This window comes from Fusarium oxysporum, chromosome 3 (genome assembly GCF_000149955.1).
Source record: "Fusarium oxysporum f. sp. lycopersici 4287 chromosome 3, whole genome shotgun sequence".
Taxonomy (NCBI): Eukaryota; Fungi; Ascomycota; class Sordariomycetes; order Hypocreales; family Nectriaceae; genus Fusarium; species Fusarium oxysporum.
Window position 1 is genome coordinate 3174927 of NC_030988.1, and position 17702 is coordinate 3192628.

The 17702-nt window shown below is 48.6% G+C and overlaps 5 protein-coding genes across 5 annotated transcripts; 4 read left to right on the plus strand and 1 right to left on the minus strand.

Annotated features, from left to right (window-relative positions):
- Positions 1-343: 343 nt before the first annotated feature.
- FOXG_06646 (uncharacterized protein) lies at positions 344-1309 on the plus strand (the record flags this gene model as incomplete). The annotated part of the gene is made up of 1 exon (XM_018385329.1): positions 344-1309. One exon carries the CDS (start codon positions 344-346, stop codon positions 1307-1309), a length of 966 nt encoding a protein of 321 aa, XP_018242632.1.
- A 4051-nt stretch (positions 1310-5360) lies between these two features.
- On the plus strand, positions 5361-6845 carry FOXG_06647 (uncharacterized protein; the record flags this gene model as incomplete). Its single annotated transcript, XM_018385330.1, has 8 exons — positions 5361-5550; positions 5606-5691; positions 5747-6050; positions 6100-6151; positions 6211-6272; positions 6323-6340; positions 6389-6396; positions 6453-6845. 8 exons carry the CDS (start codon positions 5361-5363, stop codon positions 6843-6845), a joined length of 1113 nt encoding a protein of 370 aa, XP_018242633.1.
- Positions 6846-9981: 3136 nt separating this feature from the next.
- On the plus strand, positions 9982-11508 carry FOXG_06648 (uncharacterized protein; the record flags this gene model as incomplete). The annotated part of the gene is made up of 7 exons (XM_018385331.1): positions 9982-10186; positions 10247-10266; positions 10319-10355; positions 10410-10480; positions 10559-10935; positions 10987-11082; positions 11130-11508. 7 exons carry the CDS (start codon positions 9982-9984, stop codon positions 11506-11508), a joined length of 1185 nt encoding a protein of 394 aa, XP_018242634.1.
- A 314-nt stretch (positions 11509-11822) lies between these two features.
- FOXG_19337 (uncharacterized protein) lies at positions 11823-12261 on the minus strand (the record flags this gene model as incomplete). Its single annotated transcript, XM_018399550.1, has 4 exons — positions 11823-11909; positions 12002-12026; positions 12166-12184; positions 12240-12261. The coding sequence occupies 4 exons, from the start codon at positions 12259-12261 to the stop codon at positions 11823-11825; spliced, it is 153 nt and encodes a 50-aa protein (XP_018242635.1).
- Positions 12262-14199: 1938 nt separating this feature from the next.
- Positions 14200-15284, plus strand: FOXG_06649 (uncharacterized protein; the record flags this gene model as incomplete). Its single annotated transcript, XM_018385332.1, has 2 exons — positions 14200-15081; positions 15201-15284. The coding sequence occupies 2 exons, from the start codon at positions 14200-14202 to the stop codon at positions 15282-15284; spliced, it is 966 nt and encodes a 321-aa protein (XP_018242636.1).
- Between the last annotated feature and the right edge of the window lie 2418 nt (positions 15285-17702).

Here is a 17702-nt window from a genome sequence, read left to right on the forward strand (position 1 = left end):
CTCTAGACCAGGCATGGGAGCTTCTGAAAGCCTGCATTTTGTGGTTTCAAAGCCACCCATTGTGCGGGCTGTACAGACCCCAAGGCCAAGACATCCCTCCACACTGTCCATTGGTACCCGTGGACTCGGATCCCAGATGGCAACATTCCTACAGCTGCCATGCTCTCCCTCGATGGGAGATGTTAGGTTCGTGCCCTCTAGATTTAACTTATCACACCCTACCAGTCGACTCCTTCATCAAGTCGATTGAGTCCTGTGCTTCCCCGATGTCTGGAAATATAATGCTATACCATGCCACGCAAATTAATTAACGGATAGTTCGTTCTTCGAGGAACCAATTGATATGTTCCCAGTCCCAACAGTGGGGGGGGTCGATATTCCAGAACAGCAGCCCCAATATAGCGCCGCACCGGCCCAACCCACAGGGCCCAATCGACGCTGGGACGGCGAAACCTTGCAAGAGATATTATTGAATGCTGAGCGCGGCGATACACCAGTCAACCCGTTTCGCAACCGGATCCAAGCGCGGCCAGGATCGGCGCCTTCGAAAGCCAGCGCCACTGCGGTGATCGTAAAGTCGCTTGAACCGAGAAAAAGCGGTCGGAAACTAAAGAAACAGTCCAAAGGATCGGGTCCAACAGGACAGCAGGAGGAGCTCGATGATGATGACCTTGTCAAGAATCCCCGCCAAAGACGCGTCCTCGAACGTAACCGAGCCACTGCCGCCAGATGTCGGTTACGCAAACGCGACGAAGCCTCTGCCCTTTCTTCCCGAGAACGAGCCATGGAAGACCGGAACCGCTACCTGTCTTCGTGTTTTGATTCCCTGACCACCGAAATATACTATCTAAAGACGGAATTGTTACGGCACACCTGCTGCAACTGCGATCTCATTCAAACATATATTGCCAACGAGGCAAGGAAGTCCGTGGACGCCTTGCTTGCTTGTTCTTCAGATTTGGCGGCCTATGGCTGCTCAATTGATCCTGAATATGTAGGCTCGAGCGGCACCAAAACTACTGGCTCTTTGGATTCTCAAAGCCTCAGAGCGATTAGCAACTCGCCGACCCCAACGACCGCCTTTTATCAAAGGCCGAAGGCTTCAGAGGTCAGGGATGGCATGCTCAGCGTAAATTTGCAACGGCTCCCAAACCTTTACGAGCCGCATGATTCGATGGCTTCTATCCGGATGATTTCGGATGTGCCTCTCGCTGGATGTGTTCCAGGGCCATATATGAGTACGGGACCGCAACAGCAGTTAACGAATCAGACGGGCTTGGACTCTCTCATATGGGGATTTGGAGGTTAGGGTTGATGCGTGAGTTCAGAAACAAAAACTCCTCAAAATGGGTCAAAACCCAGGCATATGGTAGAGCGAGACAAGCACAGTTTAATGAGCTTAGGCCCTTGTTTTTCTCAAGTCTGTGGAACAAGTTAGGATGGTTTGGAATATACAATCGATTGTTGGAAGAATTGATGGTTCCCCCTCAACTTCAGGATTAAGTTTCAAGATTAAAGTTAAAGTTTAATGTCCTAAAACTCAAATCGTAGGACTTCCATCTAGGACTCTAGGACTCTAGGACTCAAGTCCAAGAAAGAAACAGTCGAAGATATAAGGCCACAAAGGTCCTTCGACTGCAAGGAGTTAATAATAACAATCAATTATCAACTGCACTCAGCATCCCTGCGTAATCCAACAACACTGGTGCGTCTACCCATGGATCCGAAAACGGAATCATCACTGCTTCAATAAAAGTTAGTGATAGGGCTCTTTACTGGGGAAATATCCCAGAGAATTTTGATAGCAGCATTTTTGATCAGGGTGGTCAACAATTCAATTCCATCAATCCGGCGTCCATGTTGAGTTGAGTGGACAGCTTACTCATCGTGTAGTCCATGGAGTTGAACCATCACGCCTTGAATTTGGATTGATGGCGTTGAATTGAAACGGTTGAGCTCAATTATACACATCGAGCCCCACCCTCTGGACCACCTCCCCCCTCCGGTACGTATTAATCATCCTTCTCTGCTTTGCCATTTAATGCTATTTGCAGTTTCTTCAGACACATCTATCAGTGCATCTCCGGCCTCAATTAGCCCACTTCTCACCCACGATCTTAATGTTTGCGTCATCCTTATCGTACTGGCTTCCAGCCGAGTCCCAAGTGGTGACACCATTTGCCCAGCAACGCTAAATAGTCGCTCGCACTCTGCAGACATAGGTGGGATCGAGAGCACATCGAGAGCCATCCGTGACAGTCGTGGATAGTCTTTCCGTTTCTCCCACCAATACCGCAGTGGATCTGTCACCAGTGGATCGTGCTTCGCATCGGGATTGCGTAGCCAATGATCATACTCATCATAGTCCCCATCCCACGAACCTTTCAAGCAAGCAGTTTCGTCTGGCAGCGACGACGTTCTACAAGCCCGATGCCTCTCAAGCGCACTCATTACCTTCAAACGCTTCAGTGGAGGCTCTCCATTGGGCGTTGACAGTGTCGGCGATGATTTGTACTTTTCCTCCCACAATTTCTTCACCATATCTTTTGCCTCTTCAAGCCACACCAGCGGTGTCTCATCAGTCCATGTGTTCTCGAAATATGCCCAGCGCGAAACAGGATTCAGAATCGCTGAGGCATAGTATGCTGGCGTTTCATCAAGCTTCGTGTAATAGTCATTCAGCTTGCACCATCCTAAATTAATGTTAACCCTGAAGTGTTCGGAATCCGGGTAGTTTCCCGCAACTGCTTTCCACTCCTCAAGCCTTTCCATCAGAAATTCATATGTTGAGGCGACGTCCCACATATTGCCGTATGCCTCGACATGTCCTCCTTTGCGTGGTCGTCTTTGGGCATCACCCTCAAGCATACGGAGTGCCTCCTCAAAGTCAACAAGCACCTCCTCCATTAACTCAACAACCATCCAGTCATTCTCGCTGAGCAGGCTCTCCTCACAAAGGCACAGAGGCATTTCCTCTGTCCTTCTCACACCATTCCGGCGTTCTCTATTGAATTCTATCGTGGTTTTCTCAATGAGGTCCTCGAGAAAGGGTCGTAGCTTCAGGCCCCGCCTCATCATATAGAGAGTCGACAACTAGCGAGTCTGATTATCACGTACGACGTCCAAAGGTTTCCTCGCTTGAATGACTGGGATGTCAGAGTTTTGAAAGAACTCTTCCTGAAGAGCACGGAGTTTATATGTCAGCTTGTCCGACCGGTGGATCCAGTGCACCAGGTTGTGGAGTTTGCCAACGGGGCCTTTCTTCCGCCAGATTTCGTGCTGAGTAACATCAAAACCAGGTTCCCCATCGACCTCGGTTTCGAAAGCCTCAGGGTTTTGCCCAAACAATAGGGCGTTGACAACAAGATTAAGCACGTGGCCGAAGCATCGTATTCTCCGTTGCTTCGAATCGACGCCCAGCGCCCTTGCAAGCTCCTCCGTAGCAGTGTCCATGTTGCCAGCGTTATCCAACGTCATGTATCCCACCTTGTCGAGAATCTCATAACTCTCCAGTATCTCCAGGATCTGCGCTGCAATATTCTCACCAGTGTGCGAAATCCTCAGTTCCGGCAGGCCAAGGACCAGTTTCGATGGGGCTCCATTATTGTCAACAAAAGAATACACTATCCCATAGAGCGCGTGCCGGTTCCTGGAGCGCCAGCCATCGAAAGCGATATGAATCTGGCCCGGGGTGCTCCTCAGATGGTCGATTACGCGCAAGGTTGAAAGCCACTCCACCCAATCCACGTAGTGGATCCACTCGTGGATTCCACTGTCCACTCCACTGGCAAAATCCCAGTGGATTGGCTAATCCACCGAATCCACTCGGCAATGTCGTGGATGGATAGGGTGGATTTGGGTGGATTATAAGTGGGGTAGTTAAGGGCGCCCATATATTTTGGCAGAATGCCTTTAACAGAGGCTGATGTGCCCCATAATCTTTGCAATGTTGCTACCCTATGTCAAAAACACCATGAAGCTTCTGAACAGCGCAATTTTAGAATACATACAATATAGGAAACACTATTCGAATGTCCTACGCTTTCTTATTGGGATGACGTAAGTCTCGATGGATATACTTAGGATTTGCTCCGTGAGTGCATATCGTTATGAGGGCCATCAATAAGTGTACATTTTCCTCAACAACATATCCGGCAAATATCAAGTTCGACTGTCCATACTTTGAATTTATAATACAACAATTATACCATTAAATAACTGCCCGCAAGCTGATTCAAAAAACGCGTCCAGATCCCTCAATATCTCAATACTGCGCGAAAAATTGCAAGCGATACTAATCGCGTCAAGCTCGTGATGTGAAGGATGTTAGGGACTTATCTAATACCCGACCCCAATATGGCACTCGCTACGTGCTCGTCCACATCAAATTGGCTCGAAAGGCAAGTATCTGAAACATCTGCAGGATAAGGGCATATTGTGCCAACTGGTCGCGTTGGACGCGTCATTCGCGCTGACCTGACGACCTGTTGTTGACCCATCACCTGCACCATGTTTTGCGTTTTCGACATGACAAAGAGATTATTTTACCATGACCTTGCCTGATTCCTGCTTCGACATTTCCGACAGCGGCTTCGGGTCCGCTGCCGAATCAACACCCTGCCCGACGCCGTATCCTACCCGTTCAACCTCGACCCCTGTCTCGACTGTGAGAACCTCTTCCGTAAGCGATGAACAGTATGAACGTACGCTCTGGAGGCATTTCCCAGGCTGGGCGTTCTCTGAGCGAGCCAGGGAGACGCGTTGCTGGGCGTGGGAGAAGCTAAAGAGGGAGACGGAGAAGCTAACTTTGAGAGGGGCGGGTGCATGAGGGGATCGTCTCAAAGTCGAGAGCTGCTATTGGCTATACACTGACGGACCGGCATCCAAAGCCTGCTATTCGTGGACCGCCCCAATTGATGTGATTGGAAGACAAGACATCAACTGAGTGAGGTGGATTGGTCAGGTATTGGTTAGGGTAACCCCGTCCAAACAGCTTATCTTTCTGTGGCTGTAAGGTTCTACCAGGGCGTATAGCGCCAGCACGTAGTCGAACGGTGCTCCCTGGACTCGTCCCAATGTTCGAAGAGAATGACTAGATTTCACAGTTCAATCTAACGCTTTGATACAGTGGCCGTGTAAGCAGACGCCACGTCGAGTCAGTCAAGGAGGATTGATGGACTTTGATTCCAGGCTCAGGCTCCGAACGATCGCCCAAAGCATCTTGGACAAGATATATACAAGTGGTTATAGCTCTCAAATTATCTCAAACTCTCTGTCTATTATTTCCCTACATTTTACGTAAAGCATTCGCAACTATGGAGGACCGACGAACTCCAATCCTCGGGCTAAATATCGCATTAATGCTTCTTTCAATCCTCGCTATCGCGGCGAGACTTTCCACCCGGGCATTCGTTGTTAAGAAAATTGGTCCCGATGACGGTTGGCGCTCTTCCTGTACCATTGCTTTCAAATGGCGTATTGATAATCATACAGTTCTCATTGCGATTGCATTTCTTTTTGGCCTGGCACTCTCGACACTCTATATGCTCTGTAGGTCGTTTCAGCTTTGATAAATTCACCTCAGTCTTTACTAACGTAAAACCAGCAACAAGATATGGAGAGGGGCTCCATATTGAATACCTGCAACCCGAGAATGTGCCAACATACACTCGGGTCATGTTGTTGTCAGGCGTGAGTCAACCACACTCAATCTGTACTTCCAGGATTGGCACTAACAAGTAAGCAGCTAATTTACGGACTCTGTCAGATGTTTATTAAGCTATCCTACCTTAGCCTTTACCTGCGCATCGCCCCTCATAAGACCTACCGACTGGCTTTATACGTCTCGATGGTCCTGGTCTTTGCCTTTGGCATTTCCACTTCGCTGGTATCCATGTTATTATGTTTGCCTTTCGAGAAACTCTGGAAACCAGATATCCCAGGCCATTGCATCGACATAAACACATTTTACATGTTTAATACGACCGCAAACATGATCTTTGACATTGCCATCTATGCCATGCCAATACAGATCCTCTGGCATCTAAATCGTAAGTAGACAGATATTGGTGGCGAACGCAATATTGACCATTTTGATAGTACCCAAAAGGCAGCGGATGGGATTGGTATTGGTGTTTGCGCTGGGTTTCCTGTAAGTGTCTTCTCGGCCAAGTCAATAAGTGAGTTGCCATGGGTCTTAACGGCAAGAAGTGTTCTAGTTGCAAGTGTTTTCCGCCTGGTAACTCTTGTGCGTTTATTATATTCCCCAGATTGTAAGTCTCTTCCCTAAACTTGCCAAACTTAAAGCTGATCGTGGATGTAGACCGCGGAGATAATACCTGTATGGAAACTTCAATCTGCCTTTGAATACCTGCTGATAGTTACCTAGGGACGACTGTGCGCCCCCATTGACACATCTTTACTCCATTGCCCGGTTTTAACTGAGATATTAGGTCGAATCATTGAACTGGTCATCTGTAGAAATCCATCTCGCCCTCGTCTTATCTTGCACCGTGGCATTTAAGACACTGATTCAGAGATTCCTTCCAGGTGTTCTTGAGAGAGCTTCTCGGTCAACAAAGAACATCGTCTCTCGAGGCTGGCCACGCGGTGCCAAGCACGATGGAGATTACGTGCTCCAGTCTGTCGGCCACAATGAGTCGCGCGCGAACATTGCCACAAGGGGGGATTCCAACGAAGCTGATGAAATTGGAAGTCAGAACCCAATTGTCGAAGATGTGGAGATGGCCGGATTGAAGGGGGCAGCCTCATATCGCTCTTTGAATTCGAGCATTGGTGACCAGGTTGGTAGCAGGCAGTTGCCCGCGGAGCAGGGCGGCTGGTAGTGTGACTTTGGTCCGGGCAAGCAGCCTAGAAGTCTGTTGTATACAGTGACTTGCGCACAAAGAATCGTGCCGCCGCTATCATCACCGCGCCGTCGGTGTGTCTCCCATTCGGGAAACGGTCCTTAGCTCAGGAGGTGTTACGCTTGGCAGAAGTCACTCTCGAGCCGACTATAGTCGCTAGGCTCTAAGATGGCGCCGCCCTCAATTTGTTCTCTTTTCTCCTGAGCTTTAGATACGCAATGTAAGGTGCCAGGACCCATATCCTACTTGTACCAATTACCACTGGTATTGGCACCCAATACCTTTTTTTCCGGCCCGTGCACGCTTCTCGGATTTGGCAACGTCTATCAAGCGAATGTCTCCACACAAGCGAGTGTCCCAAAAATCTCAAACTTTAAATACAGGATTCCAGATAAAAACATATAAAAGCATCTGATCAATTGAATTCAGTCGTTATACTTTTCCCCATACGTCTCAATAACACCCTAAAAAAGTACAGCCTGGAGATCGGGAATGGGTTACAGTGATCCAAGCAATTGATGCGGAAGGCTGGGCGGTCCAGCCCTTTATCGTATTTGCAGGCCAAAATCACCTTAGCAACTGGTATCAAGAAAGCAACTTCCCGGGTGATTGGGTTATCACTACAACCGTAAACCCTGCTTGCATGTGACAACCTAGCACCTATTTAATATCTGTTCTTGTGGGAGCGCCAACGACTATTAGAAACAGACAAAAAATAGGGTCCCCTGCAGTAAGCTCTCTTCTTTCTTTAATTCCAGCCATTACTCAGAATTTCACAAGTCATGGCTTGGAAGAGATTAAATTACACTAGGACAGCCACCGAAACGGTTTGAGGTGCCAAGGTGAACATTGTTCAAGCTAACGGCAAATTCCACTATGCCGCGCCTTAGACCTCTATAGAACTCACGCCCTAAACTAAAGTACAGGGACGATTTCAAGGCCTAGTTGCTTCATAGGAGACCTAATATTAGCAAAGCCATTATTATAAATCCAGATACTTTTAATAAATCCCAACAAGGACAAGGCTCAAGATCATCCTCCGTGAGATTTATATACGAGAAGGGCGGTATAATTAAGCACTTGTCACTTTCATAAGACGCACGGCGCCCGCAAATGCAGATCTACTACCGCACCAACTCATGAAATTCGGTAGCGCCTGTGGGTACAGACTAGCCTGATACTAGCCCTCTAATTGGTCAGGATGTAAATAAAGATCTGACATCTTGTTAAATAGCCTTATTGGTCAAATGAAGGAAATGGCTCAAACTAGCGTGTATCCACAGGCGCTACCGAATTTCATGAGTTGGTGCGGTAGTTCAAGTGCCGGCTTCTTTGATCATAGCGCATTAGCTCTTGAGCTAATCGCCACTAGTCAGTAACGTCACCACAAGGGGCACCATTGGCCGTTGTACAAAAGAATGGCTTGTGGCTAATACGCCTGGCAGAAGTAAGGGAGGTGGATGCCTCCTAGCCTTACTGTTACCCCAGCCTGATCGCTTATATGCGGGCGCTCTCCGCCCTCATCGAACTTTATAACTCTATAAAGATAAGTTATTTAACCCGGGCATGAGACCCGGAACTTCCCAGATTTGCGCGATTACATTGTCAGCGTGGCGCCGGATGTCGACAACTCTGGCGACTGCCCAACGAACAAGAAGCTGGGATTGGGTCATGTGTTCTGCCTTGTCCCTAACGTAGAGAAGAGATATGATGTGGCTGGATTCGTGTTCCATTTGATTGCAACATGATGGTCACACACGACTGCCCCCTGCTGCGAGACGCAGGTAATGATAGGTATTGAGAAGAGACGATTCTTTTTGAGTTTTTCTAGAGCGTGGTGTCGCATGTCAGGCATGATCTTAACGAGCCTCAGGAAACAACAACACTTATTAATCGAGCTGTGTGCTTTAAGTATAATCTGTGGGATGGAGGACCCCACATTTCAGATAATAATGAAAAAAAAAAACAAAAAAACACTCTTACTGCTCATTATTGGTTTTATCTGACCTTAATTCTTTTTTCGCATACTTATCAGTGCAACAAGAGGTTTCCCTGACCCAGTCTACCAGTCTACCGAGACCGACCTATATTTTATATGACAGTAATAGCCACTGGTTACGCCAAGACAAACTAATCCTGTGGACCGTTCGCCTGGCCTCGCGGATGATCCGACGCCTTAAATGATGCACGGACGGATCCTAGATATCTAGGCAATCCATTCGATATCACATGCCCAGTACAGTAGGCTTTAAATTTTCTGAGAAGTTAAGCCTATCACCTTTCAATTTGTTCAGGCTTTCCCATAAGTACCTTGTCCTACACCCTCGTTACGTGCGGGGAACCTTGAGATGCATCGCCAAAACACCATTCAAAGTCATGGAGAAGTTATTAATGAGTCATCCATTGATGCTTGCCGAGGCCCTCAATGCATATGATGACTGCAAGGTGAAGTTCTAATTGCCTTGCTTGTCAAGGTAATCGGCTTAGGAAGCCAACGCCAAAGGGCTCAAGGAAGCTTTTGGGGCTGGTCAGTAACAACGCTGAGAAGCCTCTAGCAAAGAAAAAGATGCATCACTTCATTTGGGGACGTGAGCAATGGTGAGACAAGTGGCAGAGGCTAAATTAGGTAGTGAATAATCCGCCTTTCTTCCTGGCTTTTTAATTAGGCTGGTGTCTCTAGAGTGACCTGGCGGAACGTTTAACACATTCAAAGGGATAGACTAAAGGATGCCTTAAGGCTTCACACACCGGGAATGACTCGTGTGTTCGAGGCACATGCTGGCTTTCCCCTTACTAGCTGCCGCTAGGCCCACCACGGGAGAGCAGCCGGCATATTATAGTCGATCACCCATGTCAACTACTTCCAAGGTGGCGTAATGCAGTATCTGAGCGCCATTCCCGCCTGCCAGGGATAAAACTTTCGAGAAAACGTGGCTTTGTAATTCGCGGTAACCTAAATTCCCTAGCCTTCGTCGAATTTTGCGGCACCACCTAGAATAAAAAGAACATAAATAAGTCTCATCGTCCTCAGATATTGCTAAGCAAGTGGATCTCCACTGTATTGTGTGAATTTGGCCGACGGTATACGCCCGGAATACAAGAGACTTCCTTGGCAATGAGTGACCAGCCAAGTGACAATGCCGCTATCGAGGGCGCCGCTCCCCCTCCACCAGGGATATCCCCCTCTTTCGACCATCCCGAGTACAGTGGACAGCCCGTTGTCGTGGTAAACATTGCTTGTCTTGCTCTCGCGACGTCGGTTTGTGCTTTGCGGCTGTTCACAAAGTTAAAGATCGTCCGGACTGTGGACTACAGCGATTGTGAGTACGCCCACAAGTCCGGCTTGTACCTTTTCCAGGAGATCCGTTAACAGTGATTAGATCTGATCATCCCCGCCTGGGTATAGTCATGCGCCCGACGTGACTTGCATTTCAATGTTGACTCAACGACAGATATCTGCCGTTGCCTTTGCGAGCATAAATATCATTCGTAAGTCCAAGTTCGGACCCCGTATTTTGGCTCTGTCAACTTACGTGCGCCAAGAATGCAGCTATGGCCTGGGCGTCCATATCTGGAACGTCCCAATCGTCAAGTTCAGTCCAACTTTCCTACAGGTATACTTGAATCCAAAGAGGACCTCGTTTGAGGCTTAATAGTCTTCAGATACTAATGCTATGTCTTGGCAACTGAAGCTGCAAATAACGACTCAGGCGCTTTACTGCGTCTCCATGATGTTCACGAAGCTATCTCTTCTAGCCGTCTACCTTCGAATCTCCCCAAGTCGGAGATTCAGAGCGGTTGTGTGCCTGCTCATGGCAATCGTTGCTGGCTATTCTTTCTCAGCAGTGCTGGTCGCGATATTTCAGTGCCATCCCATTGAGATGGCTTGGGATATCACCGTCTCAGATGGGTCCTGCATCGACCGAATGGCTTACTTCATCGCCACATTGGCACTTAATGTCACCACTGATCTCTTCATGTTGGCCTTGCCAATACCGATGCTTTGGAATGTAAAAATGCCCAGAAGGCAGAAACTCGGCCTAATCGGCATCTTCATGACTGGTTCCTTGTAAATCGCCGCCTTTCCATTCTTCCATGCCATGTTACTGACAGTGACTAGTGTCTGTGTCGTCGGTTTTCTCCGAATTAAATCTCTTTTGGGTTTGATGGGCCTCAACGATTTGACGTGGCATCTCGTAGATGGATACGTCTGGGTGTAGGTGGTGCCTTTCTTCCTATTTCTTCCGAGTCTAAATGTCCCAGGGCCATCGAGATGAACACCGGCATTATTTGCTCGTGTCTCCCATTCATGAAGCCGTTTCTGAAACAGGTCTTTCCTCGCGTTTTCGGCAGTAGTCTTGGCTCAAGCCACCGGCAGTCGTCAAATGGCCAGAGCAGAGCCGTCACTTTGCACGGGCAGGTCATGGAGCTCGATCGCAAAATCACAAAGACGAAATCCTGCACTGAGAATCTTTCAACCGGCGGCCAAGGCGCCGACTTGCGGAGTGAGAGCCAGGAGCGCATCTTCCATAGGCCACAGGATTGTCATAGCGTCACCACCGATGCGTCGCTCTCCAACCCTACAGGTGGCTCGCAGGATGTTATTGGCCAACCACACGATCTGGAAAGCGCCATGGACTGATCATTTTCTAGGTCTATGTATATAGTTGGCACTTAGTTGGGTAATAAAATATATGGCTGCGCAAATTCCTGTGTAGCACTAACCAATGGAGAGTGGATTGGCCGGCGCGGAACTCGGTGAACGATCTTCTTTGTTTACTGGCGCTTTTTAGGAACTTTGCGGCTATATTCTCGGGGTGGTCACACGGCCATTCGAGAAGCGGACAACCAGTTGTTGCTTAGGCGCTCGGCACTTCCTGGTTTTCATATCACAGTTTGGTAAACTTGTACTAACTTCAAGGACGGCAGTCTGCTTACTTTGAGGCAGTTGCGGCACTAGGTCAAAGCGGTATCTCGTCCCCATCCCGTGACCAAGGCAGACCAGGGTTCGAAGTCAGGTAAAGTGTCGGCTGTATTCCTCCGCTGTTGCTGTCAGAGGTACCATAGCTGCTTCCAATTACTTTTGGTAGAAATCTTCCGAGAAAAGGCTTGAGGGATGCAAGGCATGCGCATACCAAAGCCAAGTGTACCTCAACCGTCCTGTCAATACGAAGTTGGATATGTCAACGCATCACAAGCATATAGCAATAGGGAATGCTGACCACCATGCTGTTCCTGGGACACTATCCCATGTCAAATCCTGGTATGAAAGTGAGTCTACTGTCACTTTCAGTCTCACAACGCTGATACCCAAGACACTGTGCTGTGCGTCAGCATTAAGCCTCGCAGCAAGGAGGTTGAACACCCACAAACCACCCGTCATCATAATCATCATCACGCCAAGCTTTTGTCTTTTTTGTAGGCGCAAGCCCCGTAGAATCGCAATCGGGAGCAACAGAATGATCGCATCGGTGGCTGTATTCATCACTCCACTGAAAATGGTAACCTTCAAGAAGTTGATACAGGATCCGTCCGTGATAGTGAGGTCCCAGTATTTCTCAAGAGGTTGACATGCATAAACCCATACAAATGAGGCGATAAGACTGTATAGTATGGTAAGCACTATTGTGGCATAAATGACGCCCCTGAGCTTTGCTGATGCTATGACGAATCTGAGATAGAAGGCCAAGATGGAAAGCTTCGTTAACATGATGGACATTCCGTAGAATGTACCGGTAATGGCTCCAACCTCAGGCAGAATTATGTCAGCTTTAAGAGGCTTGGTGGAATGAGAAGGGAAGGTGGCCATACTTTCATAAAGTTGTTGTTGAAAGTTGAGAACGGGATATCCCATGCGTGGCGTCCGAAGCCATACTTTACCACTGGGAGAGTAAGATACTGCGCTCATATTTAGGCATATTTACTTACTAGTACACGTCATCGACGAGTATATTGCTGCAAAGGCCTGAGCCTTAGTGTTAGGACCTGTTCGCTTACATTAGCCACGGTGGTGGCGACCTACCCATGCAATAACCAACATATCTGCAATGTCATGTTAGCATCTAGTCGTCAGGCTTCGATGATAGAGTATTACAGTCAGCCGAGTCCCGTGTCTTTATAATTGCGACGAAGGTATAGATACGGATTAACATGAAACAGGATGAGACAGCCAAACACCCAATGGAAGAGCTGATGACAAAAGGAGTTCGGGTCGGCGGGTCGACGAAGTTCGGTGTTATGCCAGGAGGAGGTGGCACGAGGGCCACGGAATCCCCCCGGCACCAAAATGTAGTAGAAGTCATTTCTAAGACGTCGAATGTGACAGGAGGAGGATAGACACTCAACAACTCCCAAATAACGAGCAAGGTAATAAATGTAGAAAACTGGACGACCCAATTGCGGCTCCTTGCGTTGGTTGGGGTATGGCTAAGTATTACAAGATAGTCGCTAGAGGCGGTCTGGCTAGGCAGAATGCCCATTTTAAACGTATGACGCAGATCGAAGTGATATATCAAAAAAAGGTTGTAGGTTATTGGAAGGGGTGGAAATGAGGGGCGCGCGGAGGGTTCCGAGGTGAGATTAAATGCCATATGGCATTCCTGGCCGGTTTGCTAATTACAGCCAAATTCCTGTGCAAATTAAGGGGAGACGCAGTACCTTGTTCGGTAGCTTAGCAATGATCTCTTTGCCCTGGCCCTTGTTTTGCATCCCCCGTTGTGTGCCCTTCCTTCTGATACAGGTGATATTATTAAGTCTACGTTCTGTACCTGTGCTCTTCGCACAGTGCAAAACCTTCAATGCGGTCACTCGCAAGGATCTAACCCAATTACGGCTACTCTTCTCAATACCTCCGTCAGCACTAATCGTCGCCCTAGTGGCAAGTCGACGGATCATTTCCCCGGTGGTGATAAGGCTCCAGCTAGTTAATCGACCCAGTATTAAGTTACTAACAGACGCGGTGGTAACGCGCTGCAAATCAGTCGCAAAACTTGTTGGAAAATCCGGGAATCCCCCTTCCCTTCAGGATTCAGACTGTTAGTTTGAAAGTCCTAGATACAATTATCTAGAGATATAAACCTGAGAATAACTCTCAGCTCAATAAGAAACAACCAAGTTTTCCAAAAATACATTTTCACCCAGCACTACTGCGCAATATAAACAACACCTGTCGGATGCCACTCTAGTCGAGGAACAAGTCGATCTCGAAGCCGCCCTCCCCGACAAGAAACACCGTAAATATTCGCGCGGACTCCGTTACCGGGTATTCATCATCTACCGGCGGCTTTTCTCGCTCGTTGGCTTGTTCAACATCTCGGCTGCCATTGCTCTGGTAATGACCGGGATCAGCCGGGAGTGGCTAAGCAACATCACGGCAATCAATTTGGTCACGGCCGTTCTCGTCCGCCAGGACTTCGTCATCAACGTCCTATACACAATCGCTTGCAGCGTACCAAAGTCCTGGCCTCTCTTCATTCGGGCTCGTTGCGCAAAGATATATCATCTCGGTGGTGTCCATTCCGGTGCAGCCGTTGGTGCAGGAGCTTGGCTCTTGGTGGCGAATATCGCCGACATTGTCTGCATGGTGAGCGGAAGTTTTTCAAACTGGGGCAAACAGTCGATCATATCCAAAGTTATCTCGTGGGCTCTCTCGGCCTTTTTCGCCGTCATGATCGGTCTTGCCTGGCCGTCGATGCGTAAGCGCCACCACGACTTGTTTGAGAGAACGCATCGATTTATCGACTGGACCATGCTCGTATTCTTCTGGGTTCAAGTAATTATCACAAGCAAGGACAATGCAGCCACCGGCACTTCATTGGGACAAGCCTGCGCCCGGTCACCACCATTCTGGCTCCTGGCCGTAGCGACTGTAAGTGTCGCTTCTTCGTGGTTCTTTCTCCGTAAGGTACTCGTCCAAGCGGAAAAGTTGTCAGACCACGCGATCAGACTGCACTTTGGCTACACAGTCCCCGTCAACGGCTCATTCGCTCGCCTATCATACAATCCCCTCGTGGAGTGGCACTCGTTCGCCACTATTCCCGCTCCCGAGGCCGTCAACGGCCGGCCGAAAGGCTACTCGCTCATCGTCTCGAACGCTGGTGACTGGACTAAATCAACTATTCAGGATGGCCCGCCCCACATGTGGATCCGAGGCATACCGACGTGCGGTGCCATGCGCATTGCAACCCTGTTCAACCCAGCGCTGACTTCAATTCAAGTAAGTCAAGTTTGGGGGTCCAACTTGATTACTTGAAATAAAATCGTCCATGGACTTACTTAACTTGAATTGAATTGATATACTTGAAATGAAGGTGCTGACCTGAGGCTCCAATAAAGCTATTAAGCCTCCCCTCCCTCCCAACCCACCAAGTCCCCGCCAAAGCTAACCACCTCACCCATAGTGATCGCTTGATGGCGTAGCCAGTTTCGTAGACACTGCATCTCCTCTATTATCTCGGGGCTTATGCTGTGCCTTTGCTCAAGTTCTCTCGCCCAACTGGCCCTTGCCTCATGTAAACGCCAAGCTCGTCTTTTTCCTCCATCATGCACCGATCGCAGCTCTGCATCCACTAGTCAAATTGACTGGGCTTGTCTTGCCGCATCGTTTTTCCTGTCATCGTCCTCGATGTCTCGGGCTGCTCCTCACGTGGATAGTGCTGTTCAAAGAATTCCCAGACACTGTTTTTAGCGTCTCGTAGCCACACTGGTTGCTCGTCGCTGGTCCAGTTCGCCTCAAGCCAAGACACGTTCCAGCGTGGGTGAAGAATAACGGCAGCCGGATAAAGTGGCGATTGGCCTAGTAGGCTGTAATACTCATCGAGCTTTGACCAACAGTTCTTAATAGAGATCTGGACGCATCGTCGGTGATCATCATCAAGACAATCATTACTTCCCACAAGGCGCCGTGGCGTCCTTCTTTGGCCCAACCCTGGCACCTCATGGTGATCTCATGGAGCGGTTTGAGTAGACTCTGTATCTCCGCCAACAGAAGCCAGTCCTGTGGTGAAAGCTGACCTTGGACAGGCACCCGTTGTCGGGGCTCTGACGTCTTCGTTTCGAGATATGCAATGAAATGGTCAATGTGCTCTCGCTTTTGAATGGCACGCGGGATCATCAGGAAGGTCGAATTCCATCTGGTTTCATTATTTTGGATCAGCTCGAGGTCGATGGCAGCTCGCTCCTCTTCAAAGAGTTGATAGCCGTCTTCGTCGTTCTGGTCACAAGCCAGAGATTTCATCAGCTCTCTTCGTTGCGGGGAAGCCCTGACGAACCGGACGATGTTATGCAGCTTGCCCACCGCTCCCCGTTTCCGCCAGAGCCGAAGCTCACGCTCTTCAACTTGGAAAGCCACCTCGGTGAAGGCTTCTCGCTCAAACGAGTCAGGATCTTCTCCCCAGAGAAAGGCTCGAGCTGCAAGGTTAAGAATGTGCCCAAAGCATCTTGTTCGATGATTTCTAATATCTTCTTCCGCCATTGCAGGATAAAGTTGACGATAGAGGCTCTCTAAGCATGTATCATTGGACGAGGCGTTATCGCAGACACCCGCGCCAGTCCTATCTCGTATCCCATACTCGCCCAAGATATCATATATTGTCGCTGCTTGGTTGTCTCCGGAATGAGATCCCCATATACGGCGCAGAGCAAGGAGTCGCAATTGGACTTGATAGGAGGCGTCGAGATAGTGAGCGTGGAGGCCAAGGAAAGCATACCGGTTTGAAGAAGTCCATAGGTCAAAGCTAAAGCTAATCCTTGTGACCGCCTTCTGCAATTGACTTGATATTACTCCCTTCTTTACCTCGAATAATTTCCGCATAGTATCACGCACTGACAGCCGACTCCACGGTACCTCTTTTGCTAATAATGCATCGTGTAAATCGAGCATTCGGCGCAAGTACGGATTCGATGGCGCCGTGAATGGAAGATTGGCAGTAACGATCCAGCCGACCGTCAACTCCTTCGCTTTAGTGAGATTCGATCTTGCAGTAGGAGACTCCAAGCAACGCCGTTTCGAAGGTGGGTGAATGTCAGCGCGAGACGAATACGAATCTTCATCCGCATTGTCATCCGCCTCGGTGATCATATGAGACCTACATCCCGTAAGAAAATGAAGAAGCATTAAAGATCAGGCTCGTATAGATACCATTTACCTTCGGAGGCGCTCAATTGGCGATGTTGTATTTGTGGCGACGAATAATGAGCTCTTGCCTCGTTCATCACATTTCGAGCATACCCAGTAGGTCTGCAATGTCCGTAAATCAGGACTGACTTCTGTAAGAAAGAAGCCATGGGCTTGGATCCAGCTCCTTCGACCTTTGCGATTCTTATTGGCAATGTGTTCTTCTGGTATATATTTCTTGCAGCCGATCTGGACAGTTGGCGAGGGTCGTTCTTCCAGCTTCAGTCTTGATGGACGCAGCGTCAAGCTGCTGCTTGATTGATTTGTGCTGGCCACTAATTCCCAGAAGCGATTCTAACGACTGTTGTTGTGCTGCCATAGCGGGTTACCGGCGAATCGCGGATTGCAGATGCTTCTCGTCAGGGAGCGACGTTAATTCTGAACCAGGTGTTTCCGCGAGCGAACGCAAAACACGTACTTGGGTAGGGCCTAGAGATCGGCCGACCCCGTACTATTCATCAAGTCACCAGTGATCGTGCCTATAGCACGGGGGGTACGGTGATAGGGAAAAGGGTCGGCTGACTGGGGAATAAAATAACATATATTTCCATAGCAATTAGTATGACATAGAAGGTATCTCTGTCTCCAAATTTCTCCGCGAATATCACAGAGCTTTTTAAAATCTAGATACTTTCTTTTATTAAGCTATCTCTTATTAAATA